The sequence below is a fragment of the Panthera pardus genome, unplaced genomic scaffold (assembly GCF_024362965.1).
Source record: "Panthera pardus isolate Hobbes unplaced genomic scaffold, ASM2436296v1 HiC_scaffold_24, whole genome shotgun sequence".
In the NCBI taxonomy this organism is placed as follows: Eukaryota; Metazoa; Chordata; class Mammalia; order Carnivora; family Felidae; genus Panthera; species Panthera pardus.
The window spans coordinates 47,477,681-47,490,873 of NW_026526810.1; the positions used below are offsets into that span (position 1 = coordinate 47,477,681).

Genomic DNA, 13,193 nt, shown 5'->3' on the forward strand with positions numbered 1-13,193 from the left:
CGGTCCCTCTATCAAACACTCTACTTTGTCTTGGATTGTGATATTGCCTTCCAAACCTATAACAAGGGGGTTTAGACAACTTTGCTTCCAGAAGAGCTTAACTGTTTAAGGGTTAAAGACACAGAAAAATTATAACTTAAGTACTGTAGTGGCCAAGGGTTGATGAAGAAAGGTGGCTTTGTTTGGATGATTAGTTTGCACTCTGTTGAGACAGACAAAATATCTGTTTTTGGACTTATGGCGTAGGCAGGGTTTTAAATGCTTAAAAGCAAATCTTCAACGGCATTCTCATTCTCTTACATCAGCCCACTTCTCTCCCCTTCTCTCTCATGTGGCAAAACAATAAACAAAGTGGCCACTGTTGGTGCTGTGGGGCGTTTCTGCCTCTTTCTAGTGCAGGCTCCCAGGATGGAAATCTTGAGCCATTAAAACTCTGAAAATTCTGCTTCTCCAAGAGAGGACATTTGCTGAATGTTTGCTAGCTGGAGAGTGCCTCATGACCAGTCAGCTCCAAAAGGGTTGTGTAGAAATGCCGGCTTCATAGGCAGCTGGGGTGGCGGGGACACCCCCAGCCCTGTGAGGAAATCCCCACTTCTGGGCTCTGTTTTCTTTTTCCTCTGCATTTGTAAAGTGTCTGAGGGTGTGGCTGAAACTCCAGAAGAGCATTGAAAGTACTATTTGTTTTTGAAAATGTTACAGCTAATCTCTTGGTCCTAGTCTGAGGGAAAGAAAAGATCTTTGTGAAGAAAAGCAACAAAATGCAACCATCTATCTGTCTTCCCTGGCTGGGTTCGGGAGATTTGTTAACACTGATAGCAGCCGAGAAAGCAGAATTTGAGAGGTTATTTTAAAGCAGTGGTTCTTAGCCTGGGATCTGTGGAGTCCCAAGAGCCCCACAGATGGTTTTCTGGGTAGTGGAGTGGGGGGGAGGGCGGGGGGGAGGGAGGGAGGATCTCCTAAAATTGAATAGAAAATTTTGTACAAACAGACCTCTCATTGGAGAGAGAGCCTGTGACTCTTTGGAGTCTCAAATCCAAAATAATAATAATAATAATAATAATAATAATAATAATAATAACCACTTTGTATTTTTTCTTTTTTATTGTGGTAAAATACACATAACATAAAATATAGCATATTAACCATTTTTTAAGTGTACAGTTCAGTCTTATTAAATACATTCACATTGTTGTGCGGCCATCACTACCAGCCAACCCCATAATTCTTTTCATCTTGCAAAACCGAAACTCTATACCCATTAAACAAGTCCTCCCTAGTCCCTCTTCCCCTAGGCCCTGGCAACCACCATTCCACTTTCTGTCTTTGTGAATCTGACTACTCTAAGTAGCTGGTGGAAGTGGAATCACGTAGTATTTGTATGTTTGCGACTGGCTTATTTCACATAGCATGCATGAGGTCCTTAAGTTTCACCCATGTTGTAGCATACTGCAGAATTGCCTTCATTTTTAAGGAATAGTATTCCACTGCATGTATATACAACATTTTGCTTATCTATTCATCCATTCACGGACGCTTGGGTTGCTTCCGTGTTTTAGCTATTGTGAGTAAAGCTACTATCAACACCGATGTATAATATCACCACTTCTTGTTTTGTTTTTAATGTTTATTTATTTTTGAGAGAGAGAGAGAGAGAGAGAGCACACGCACGTGCAAGGGCACCCACGAGTGGGGGAGGGACAGGGGAAAGGGGGACAGAGGATCTTATGCAGACTCTGTGCTGACCACAGAGTACCCGATGCAGGGCTCAAACTCTGGAACTATGAAATCACCACCTGAGCTGAAGTTGGACTCTTAACCAAATGAGCCACCCAGGCACCCCATTGCCACTTTTTAAAAGCAAGTTCATAGGCACAAGTTTCTCCTTTTTTCTTTTGAGCAGAGTTGTATATCCAGAGATTTTCAGAGTCTGTAATGCTTCCACATGCCTTGACCGACTTTAGAACTCCTTTTTTTAAAAGGAGTTTAATACAGTATTATATTAGTATCAGGCGTACAGCATAGTGATTGGTCATTTGAGTATGTTGTGAAATGATCACCACAATGAGTCTAGCTACCATCTGCCACTATACAAATTTAACACAATATTATTGACTATAGTCCCCGTGCCATATAGTACATCTCATGACTTAATTATTTTATAACTGAAGTTCTTTCATCTTGATCCCCTTTACCCATCCCCCCCCCCCCTTCTGAGCCCCTCCCCTCTGGCAATCTCCAATCTGTTCTCTGTATCTGTGAGTCTGGGTTTTGTTTTGTGAAATCACTCAGTATTGTATTTGCCTTTTCTGTTCTAAATTATTTCACTTAGCATAATGCCCTCAAGGTCCATCCATGTTGTCACAAATGGCAAGATTTCATTCTTTTTATGGCAAAAGTATTTCATTGTCTGTGTACACAGAGAGAGGGAGAGAGGGAGAGAGACATCTTCTTTGTCCATTTGTCCATCGATGGACACTTAGGTTGTTTCCATATGTTGGCTATTGTAAGTAATGCTGCAATGAACCTAGGGGTGCATATATCTTTTCAAATTAGTGTTTTGTTTTCTTCTGATAGATACCCAGTAGTGGATTTGCCGGATTATATGGTATTTCTATTTTAAATTTTTTGAGGAACCTCCATACTGTTTTCCACAGTGACTGTACCAATTTACATTCCCACTAACAGTGTATAAGGATTTTCTTTTCTCTATACCCTTTCTAATAATTATTATTTCTTGTCTTTTTTTTAAATTAAAAAAAAAAATTTTTTTTTTTTTAATTTATTCTTGAGACAGAGGCAGAACGTGAACAGGGGAGGGGCAGAGAGAGAGGGAGACACAGAATCCGAAACAGGCCCCAGGCTCTGAGCCGTCAGCACAGAGCCCAACGTGGGGCTTGAACCCATGAACTGTGAGATCATGACCTGAGCCGAAGTCGGACGCCCAACCGACTGAGCCACCCAGGCACCCCTATTTCTTGTCTTTTTGAAAATAGCCATTCTGAAGGGTGTGAGGTAATATCTCATTGTGGTTTTGATTTACATTTCCCTGATATAAAGTGTGATGTTGAGCCTCTTTTCATGTGTCTGTTGGCCATCTGGATGTCTCTTTTGAAAATTGTTTATTCAGATCCTCTGCCCATTTTTAATTGTATTGTTTGTTTTTTGTTATTGGGTTGTAGGAGTTCTTTATATATTTTGGGTATTAACCCATTACTGGTATATGATTAGTAAATATCTTCTCTCATTTAGTAGGCTGCCTTTTCATTTTGTTGGTGGTTTCTTATACTGTGCAGTGGCTTTTAATCCTATGTAGTCCCATTTATTTTTACTTTTGTTTTCCTTGCCTTAGATTCAGCAAGGAGCTTATGTTTTCTTATAGGAGTTTTATGGTTTCAGGTCTTTAATCCATTTTGAATTAATTTTTGTGTATGGGGTAAAATAGTTGTGTAGTTTCATTCTTTTCCATGTTGCTGTCCAGTTTTCCCCACATCATTTATTGAAGAGACTGTCTTTTCTTCATTGTATATTCTTGCCTCCTTTGTCATAAATTAATTGCCCATATATGCATATGTTTATTTCCAGGCCCTCTATTCTATTCCATTGATCTATGTGTCTGTTTTTATGCCAGTATCTTACTGTTATAATTACTATAGCTTTGTACTACAGTTTAAAGTCAGGAAGCATCATACCTCCAGCTTTGTTTTTCTTTCTTAAGATTATTTTATCTATTCAGGGTCTTTGTAGTACTACATAAATTTAAGAATTATTTGTTCTAGTTTTGTGGCAAATGCCATGGAATTTTGATAGGGATTGCATTGAATGTCTAGATTACTTTGGTTTCTATGGACATTTTAACAATATAAATTCTTCTGATACATAAGTATGGAATATCTCTCCATTTATGTGTGTTTTCTTTGTTTTCTTCAATTTCTTTCATTTTAGAATCTAAGACACAAAAGTGTCTTAGACTTCTTAGTGTACAGGTCTCTCACCTCCTTGGTTATATTTATTCCTATTTATTATTTTTGGTGTGATTGAAAGTGGGATTCTTTTTTTTTATTTTTCAGTTTTTATTTTAATTACAGTTAGTTAAAATATGGAGTTATATTAGATACAGGGACACAGTATAGTGATTCCACACTTCCATAAAACACCTAATGCTCATCACAGCAAGTGCCCTCCTTAATCTCCATCATCTATTTCACCCATCTCCACTCTGGTAACTATCAGTTTGTTCTCTAAAGTTAAGAGTCTATTTCTTAGTTTCTCTCTTTCTTTTTTTTTCCCTTTGCTCACTTGTTTTGTTTCTTAAATAACACACATGAGTGAAATTATATGGTATTTGTCTTTCTCTGACTGACTCATTTTGCTTAGCATTATACTCTCTAACTCCATCCACATCATTGTAAATGGCAAGGTCTCATTCTCTTTTATGGCTGAAAAATATTCCATTGTGTATATATACCACATCTTCTTTATTCATTCATCAATCAGTGGACCTTTGGGCTGTTTCCATATCTTGGCTATTTTAATAATGCTACAGTAAACATAGGGGTGCATGTGTCCCTTTGAATTTGCGTTTTTGTACTCTTTGGGTAAATACCCAATAATGTGATTGCTGGAAGGTAGGGTAGTTCTATTTTTAAATTTTTGAGGAGTCTTCACATTGTTTTCCACAGTGGCTGCACCAGTTTGCATTCCCACCAACAGTGCACAAGGGTGCCTTTTTCTCCACATCCTTGCCAAGCACCTGTTGTTTCTTGTTGATTTTAGGAGATTTTTTTCTTGATTTCTCTTTTTGATAGTTCATTATGAGTGTATAGAAATGAAACAGATTTCTGCATATTCCTTTTATATCCTGCAACTTTACCAAATTAACTTATTAGTCCTAATAGTTTTTGGTAGAGTCTTTAGGGTCTTCTATCTAAAATTTCATGTCATCTGAAAATGGTGATAGTTTTACCTCTTCCTTTCCAGTTTAGATGTTTTTAACTTCTATTTTTTATTATTGGTTTTTGCCTAATTGCTCTGGCCAGGACTTCCAGTACTATGTTGAACCAAGTGGGGAGAGTAGGTATCCTTATGCTCTTCCTAATCTTCAAGGAAAAGTTTTCAGCTTTTCACCATTGAGTATGATAATAGCTGCGGGTTTGTCATTGGCCTTTATTATGTTGAGGTGTGTTCTTTCTATACCCAATTTGTTGACAGTTTGGTTTTTTTTAAATCATAAATGGATGTTGAATTTTGTAAAATGCTTTTTCCGTGTCTATTGAGAAGATCATAAGATTTCTTTCCTTCATTTTGTTAATGTGGAGCATCATGTTGGTTGATTTGCACATGCTGAGCCACCTTTACATCCTGGAATAAATCTCACTTGATAGTAACCTATGATCCTTTAAATGTATTGTTGAATTTGGTTTGCTAATATATTGTTGAAGCTTTTTGCACCTATGTTCATCAGGGATATTGGCCTGTACTTTTTTTTTTTTTTTTTTTTGTAGTGCTTCTGACTTTAAAATCTGAGTGAGTGTGCCCAGGCATACACGAGCATGCTTGCCCACATGGGCACACAGCTGGGTTCTGGGTGCTCTTTTCTTCCATGAGGAGATAACAGCCAATGTATAGAAAACAATGGCTGAGAAAGGGCTAGGGTTATCCCTTTGGGCTTTTTCTGGAATTGACCACTGCCATTTTGCACTAGTCCCTTGCTAGTTTACCCCAGTTACATTGGAGTAAGGATTGGCCAAAAAGCTCCCCCCCCCCCCCCCCCGCCACTGCATTTGGGGGAGTGAGCAAGAGAAGGACCAGTATTGTTTTCCTGGTCCTGGGAGTGTGGGATTCCCTCCCTTTCGTGCACATGGCAGTATGGTTACTCCCTGAATGAGTGTAGGTTTTGAATTCAGACCTGGGTTTGTATTCGGCCTCTCCCACTCTTAGCTGCATTATTCAGAAGCAGTTATTTAAATTCTGTACGCTTTTGTTTCCTCATTTGTAAGATGGATATAAAATAGCTATCTTGAAATGACATTGTTAAGAAGAAATGAGGTGATGTACATAAGGTACTTATGGCCTGCCTGTATAGATAGGAGATGTTCCTTCATTAAAACCCAGGTTCCCTGAGATGGCATTGTGTATCATTCTAAAGGAAGGGGCTTTGCCAATTTTGATGCCTTTGATTTCCTTTTGTTGTCTCATTGCTGATGCTAGAACTTCCAACACTATGTTAAACAACAGCGGTGAGAGTGGGCATCCCTGTCGTGTTCCTGATCTCAGGGAAAAAGCTCTCAGTTTTTCCCCATTGAGGATGATGTTAGCTGTGGGCTTTTCATAAATGGCTTTTATGATGTTTAAGTATGTTCCTTCTATCCCAACTTTCTCAAGGGTTTTTATTAAGAAAGGGTGCTGGATTTTGTCAAAGGCCTTTTCTGCATCGATTGACAGGATCATATGGTTCTTATCTTTTCTTTTATTAATGTGATGTATCACGTTGATTGATTTGCGAATGTTGAACCAGCCCTGCATCCCAGGGATGAATCCCACTTGATCATGGTGAATAATTCTTTTTATATGCTGTTGAATTCTATTTGCTAGTATCTTATTGAGAATTTTTGCCTAAGTGTCCATCAACTGATGAATGGATAAAGAAATTGTGGTTTATATACACAATGGAATACTACGTGGCAATGAGAAAGAATGAAATATGGCCTTTTGTAGCAACGTGGATGGAACTGGAGAGTGTGATGCTAAGTGAAATAAGCCATACAGAGAAAGACAGATACCATATGGTTTCACTCTTATGTGGATCCTGAGAAACTTAACAGAAACCCATGGGGGAGGGAAGGAAAAAAAAAAAAAGAGGTTAGAATGGGAGAGAGCCAAAGCATAAGAGACTGTTAAAAACTGAGAACAAACTGAGGGTTGATGGGGGGTGGGAGGGAGGGGAGGGTGGGTGATGGGTATTGAGGAAGGCACCTTTTGGGATGAGCACTGGGTGTTGTATGGAAACCAATTTGACAATAAATTTCATATATTGAAAAAAAAAAAATAAAGGAAGGGGCTTCTACTGTAAAAGCATTGCTAAAACCGGTCAAGATTTTTCTTCTTTATGAAACTTTGGGGAATGGAAACAAGGAAGTCTACCAAATAAACTAAAAAATAAATCTGGATTTAGCAGTCATAAAGATGGAGGAGTTAAAGGTTAAGCTGGAATGGGACAGAGATACAAATAAAGATCTTTTATTTATCTGTGACATGTACATTGATCCATCTCTCTGTGGGTGTTGGCAAAAGAGAGAAAGGCTGTGTTGCCTCTTCATTGGGACATATATATATTTTTTAATTTTTTAAATGTTTATTAATTTTTGAGAGAGAGAGAGTGCGCGCTCAAGCAGAGGAGAGGCAGAGAGACGGAGACAAAGCAGGTTCCAGGCTTCAAGCTGTCAGTACAGAGCCCAACACGGGGCTCAAACTCACAAGCGGTGAGACCATGACCTGAGCTAAAGTTGGATGCTCAATCAGCTGAGCCACCCAGGGGCCCCTTCATTGGGACACCTTTGACATGCCCTCACATTTTGACAGCAGATGAGCAAAAATCCTGCTGAGAAACTTACTTTGCATTCTTTTAATATTTTTATTTACTCAATCAACTGCACAGTGAAGGGAAAACATAACATTGTTTACATTGTTGACATATAAATATCAATAGAATAAAAATAGGGAACAACAAACCACATATACAAAAAACACCTAAACCAAGTCATTGTTTATAAGCTCTTTCTATATCACTATTTAGACAGAATTAATTTTATGTAGCTACCAATGTGTATATGCCATTCCAAGTTCTACTTTTGGCCCACTAATTTTTAAAAAAAATTTTTTTTAACATTTATTTATTTTTGACACAGAGAGAGACAGAGCATGAACAGGGGAGGGGCAGAGAGAGAGGGAACACAGAATCGGAAGCAGGCTCCAGGCTCTGAGCCATCAGCCCAGAGCCTGACACGGGGCTCGAACTCATGGACTGCGAGTTCGTGACCTGAGTTGAAGTCGGACGCTTAACCGACTAAGTCACCCAGGCGCCCCTTGGCCCACTAATTTATATAGACTCCCCTTATTTCTATAGTCTTCATACTTAACAGTCCAAGTGGGAATATTTATATTGATAAATTCCATATCACAAGATATGGAGTTGGTTTTTTATTCTAAAATAAATATGTATTCTATATACATACTCAATACTATTTCGATACAAATTCTCCTCCCCTTGTCAAAAGCTCTGATAAATATTAAGAGATTTATCATCTTTTACCAAATCACTCTCTAGAGAGATCGTATCAATACTAATCAGGGCCCCCAGCATGGATAAGTATGCCTGACGTGGAATTTTCCCCATCTTCCCCAACAGTGCATTTGTCATTTTCTTTTTTGCTAACTTAATGACAGTGAAGTGAGTATCTTGTAGTTGTATTAATTTTCAATTTTAAAGTTGTAATGAATGTGAACATTTTCCGATTTTTAAAAATTGAACTATTTCTATCTCTTTTGTATGAATTATCTGGTCTGGGGGTTGGCACACTATGGCCCTTGGGCTAAAAATAGCCAACTGCCTGCTTTTAGAAATAGTTTTATTGGAACATAGCCATGCTCATTTGTTTACATATTGTCTCTTACTGCTTTTGAGTTATAATGCAGAGTTGAGTAGTTGTAGCAGAGAAAAGTCTAAAATATTTATCATTTGGCCCTTTATTTTTTTATTTTTAAAATTTTTTTTAACGTTTATTTTTTTTTTTTTTGAGACAGGGAGAGACAGAGCATGAACGGGGGAGGGGCAGAGAGAGAGGGAGACACAGAATCAGAAGCAGACTCCAGGCTCTGAGCCATCAGCCCAGAGCCCGACGCGGGGCTTGAACTCACGGACCGTGAGATTGTGACCTGAGCTGAAGTCAGACGCTTAACCCACTGAGCCACCCAGGTGCCCCTCATTTGGCCCTTTACAGAAAAAGTTTTCAGACTCTAATCCCATCTCTCAGCTCTTATTCATTCTTGTTTTTCTATACTCTATGCTGCATCAATATCAAACTACTTGTACTTTCCCTCATATGATAATTTATACTTTCGTGCTGTTACGTATGCTCTTCCCTCTCTGGAATTTCCAAACTCCGCTCTGCCAGGAAGGTTCATCCTTCCAAACTGTCCTTGACAGGCACTCATGCTACAAAGCATTCCTTTTAATTCCCATTTAAAACTTTACTTTTTGTTAGATGATATCAACTGTATGAGAATCAAGAGAACAATGCCTGGGAAAGCACTTTGTGAAACTAGGAAGTGCTATATAAAAGTAACAACTAATAATAACTGTGGTTATACTTGTCAGTATCAATGTCCACCTTTGTCTCTACTTTTATTTCAAACCATTTACAAGGAGCTTTTTAGACCAAAGCACCTCATTTGGCTCTCATGGAGTAAAGGAGTAAAGGATCTGATACCTTTTTCATAACCGCCTTTTATTAAATATCAACAACATAGGTGCCTGGACATGTCATTTTGGCAACACCAGAGGCTAGTTCAGATTAATTATTATGTGTCTCATCAATGATTGAATAATCATTAAGGTGACTCAAACATCAATCAACCAACCAAACAAAAGAGTCTGACTCTCTGAGCGGTCCTTCTATTTCATCCAGAGAACAAAGGTTGGAATCCTACAGAAACCATAGATACAAAATCCTGAGAAAATACGCTAAACCAAAAAGCCATTCTATGTATTGGTTGTAGGTAATTATGCAAAAATCAGACAAGAGAATACTTTAGAGAAGAATTTCATCTATCCAGAAAAAAAAATCTGAACTAAAATATAAATTATAAATCCAAAACAATGCCTAGAGTCTCTGGAATTCTACTTATTTTTCCAATATATCTACTAGAACATTGAGGACATAGATCCACGTTACTATATCTATATGTCTGTATTGTGTCTGTATCTATATATCTCTCTAGATAGAGAGGGAGATAGATTTCTTTAATGGGGCTGCATTCCTCTGCATGTTCCTCCCCTCCTTAGGAATCAAAAACATCTCAAAAAAAATATTTTCAGGAAATATATATAAAAACTAATACAATGTTGCAGGTGGTCATATGTGTGTGTGTACTAATACAGTTAACTAATTTAAACAATGATTTCCGGTGAATCCAGGAAAGAGCTTAGAGATGTGCTTTGTGAAAAGTTTAATATATGTGTTGAAAGATAGGAGGTTATGGTTCAGATTACGCTGAGTGAAAGCTTGAGCTGTTCGGAATGCTGAGTTCCAGAGACAAAAGCTTTTAGTTCTAACTGCATTTCTGGAGAGGAGGGTGGCAGGTTGTTCACCACTTCCATTAAGGAACAACTACGTATTTTAGCGGTGCCTTTCTCTCACGAAATGCAATATAGAGTAAGGGCAAAAAAAAAAAAAAAAAAAAGAAGCAAAGGAGGAAATTTGTTATCGATTTTCATTTCTTCTGCGAAATTACATGAAAGCTCAATGGCTTGTAGCAGTATCTCAGTCAATAAGGCTCCATTTGAGACCACCTTGAAGTTCAATTCTCTCCCAGTCCCTTTAAACTTCCTCTAGTGTCAGATTCTTTTGTATTTAATTGTCTTTGGTGCTGAGATACTAGGAAGCTTTTTATCCATAACACCACAGAGAGGATTTTGCTAAAAGCAAAACTGAAGTATTCCCAGACAACTAAGTTCCACTCCTCCTTTTTGGTTAAAAATCCACATTGCTAAAAACCAAATCTGAAAAGCCAAGGAAAAAAGAGATGAAGAAGGTAAATAATAGGATTCCTTATTGCAAAGTGATTTTTTTCAGCATAAGGGTAGGAGTAGGAGAGAGTCATTTATGTCAGACTCACCATTATGTGTGTGCACATTTTGTTCATAATACTTGCTAACATTTGTTGAACATTTACTGCGTGTTAGATAGTGTGCTAAGTCTTTATATGGTTTCTGTTCTGCAGGGAAGCAATAAGTCGCCTGTGTGAAGCTGTCTCTGGGGCAAATGGAGCCGTTAAAAAGCGAAAGGTAAATATTGGTGTGGTTTCTCCTTGTTTTATGTTTCCCTAACTATGGGGAAGAGAATATCAAAATAGTTGTTAGTTCATTCTACTATATGAGCTAAGGTCCAGAATGGCCTTTATCAGTTGCATGATCAGAGATGCACTGAAAGTTGTTTTTATCTCTCAAGTTTTTCTGACTTGACTGACACTGTCTGAAATGGTGATGCCTGGGGTGACAGAATGAAGAAAGTACCTGGGTTTCAAGTAAAAAATTCTGGGTTCCAGGCCTGGGTGTTTACTCACCTTTGAGCATGGTATCTCATCTCTCTGAGACCCCATTTTTGTTCCTGTAAAGTTAAGTTGAACTGGATGACCAGTTTGGCATCTTCCAATTTTCAATACTTTATAATGTATCTATTCTTCATTTTAACATTTTAGAATTTTTAGATTCCTTAGCCTATTTTCAGATGGAAATGCGGGTGGTAGTAGAGATGAGATAATAACACGTGAGTAGGAGATTTTCATGCTGAAAGAAAGCAAAAGATTTGATGTTACATAGGTTTAAATCCTGCCTCTGCCACCTACTATGTGATCTTGGACAAGTCACTTCACCTTTTGGATCATTGGTTTCCTCATCTGTAAAGTGGGAGAAAATAGCACTTACTTGATTGAGTTGTGTAGAATTAAATAAAATGATGTCTACACAGTGTTTGGGCGTACATTAGGCTTTCAACTCTAATGGTAGATAGAATTATTGCCAACCCAGAACATTTAGTTGTTTTGGAATGTCCAAAGGAGAGGTGCAAAGTTTCTTAAGATATCTATATAAATCATAGAATTGTAGATTGTTTAAGAGAGAAGGAATGTTTAGAGATTTTCCAGTCCAACCCTCCCATTTTGCCAGATACTAAACTGTCTCAGAGAAGAGATTTGCCTTGAGTCACTAGGATGATGAAGTTTAGAGCCAACTACAGAAGCCAGGTCTTCGTATTTCCAGCTTAGTGCTTTATTTCCACACCCGCCTGCCTCATTCTTTATTATTCTTCACTAGTTTGCATAGGGCCGAACCCAGTGTCACCCAGAGTGATTCAGATGAGCCACATGGCATGGGAAACACTAAGTGTTAGTAAGTGGACTTTGAATTCTATTAGAGCTCCCTATTACTAGTTACTTTGACAAAACCCATGGCCCCAAAGTAGCCTCTGGCCTCCTCCTGCCTCTCATAACCTCTGCAAATAGGATACTTTTTGTTGTTGTTGCATGATCCCAACAAATAGCCTCAATCATTTAAGACTTTCTCATTTCAGAAATGGGGAGTCTACTCCCCAAAACAAAATAAAACAAAACAAACCAGGCTATCATGTTTCCAGAAAGTACACATGGAAAGAAAAAAAAAATCTTGAGTTAATTTCCTTTGATAGCTAGCACTTACTGCATACTTACTACATGCCAGGGACTGTTCTATGCACTATGTTTTTATACTCTTTTTCCTCCTAATTTAAAACATTTGGTAAAATATGTGTAACATAAAATTTACCATTTTAACCATTTTTTTAAATTTTTTTTTAACATTTATTTATTTTTGAGACAGAGAGAGACAGAGCATGAACGGGGGAGGGTCAGAGAGAGAGAGGGAGACACAGAATCTGAAACAGGCTCCAGGCTCTGAGCTGTCAGCACAGAGCCCGATGCGGGGCTCGAAATCATGGACCGCGAGATCGTGACCTGAGCCGAAGTCGGACGCTTAACCGACTGAGCCACCCAGGCGCCCTTAACCATTTTTAAATATACAGCTCAGTGATATTACATACATTCACATTGTTGAACAACCATCACCCCTATCCATCCCCATAACTCTTTCCATTTTGTAGAACTGAAACTCTATATACATTAAACAATGACTTCCTAGTCCCCATTTCTTCAGCCCTGACAGCCACTGTTCTACTTTCCATCTCTATGATTTTAACTACTCTAAGTACCTCCTATAAGTGGACTCATACATATTTGTCTTTTTGTGACTGGATTATTTTCACTTCACATAATGTCCTCAGGATTCATCCATACTATAGCATGTGTCAGAATTCCCTCCCTTTGTAAGGCTGAATAATATTCCATTGTGCGTGTGTACCACATTTTGCTTATCCATTCATTTGTTG

At 38.2% G+C, this 13,193-nt stretch overlaps 1 protein-coding gene across 1 annotated transcript in view; it reads left to right on the forward strand.

The window, feature by feature from the left end:
• The window catches only part of SHC4 (SHC adaptor protein 4), a 130,802-nt gene that overhangs the window by 59,894 nt on the left and 57,715 nt on the right, over positions 1 to 13,193 (forward strand). Inside the window, exon 3 of the mRNA XM_019442170.2 lies at positions 10,999 to 11,062. Coding sequence (XP_019297715.2) covers positions 10,999 to 11,062 — 64 coding nt within the window. The remainder of the gene's footprint in view (positions 1 to 10,998; positions 11,063 to 13,193) is intronic.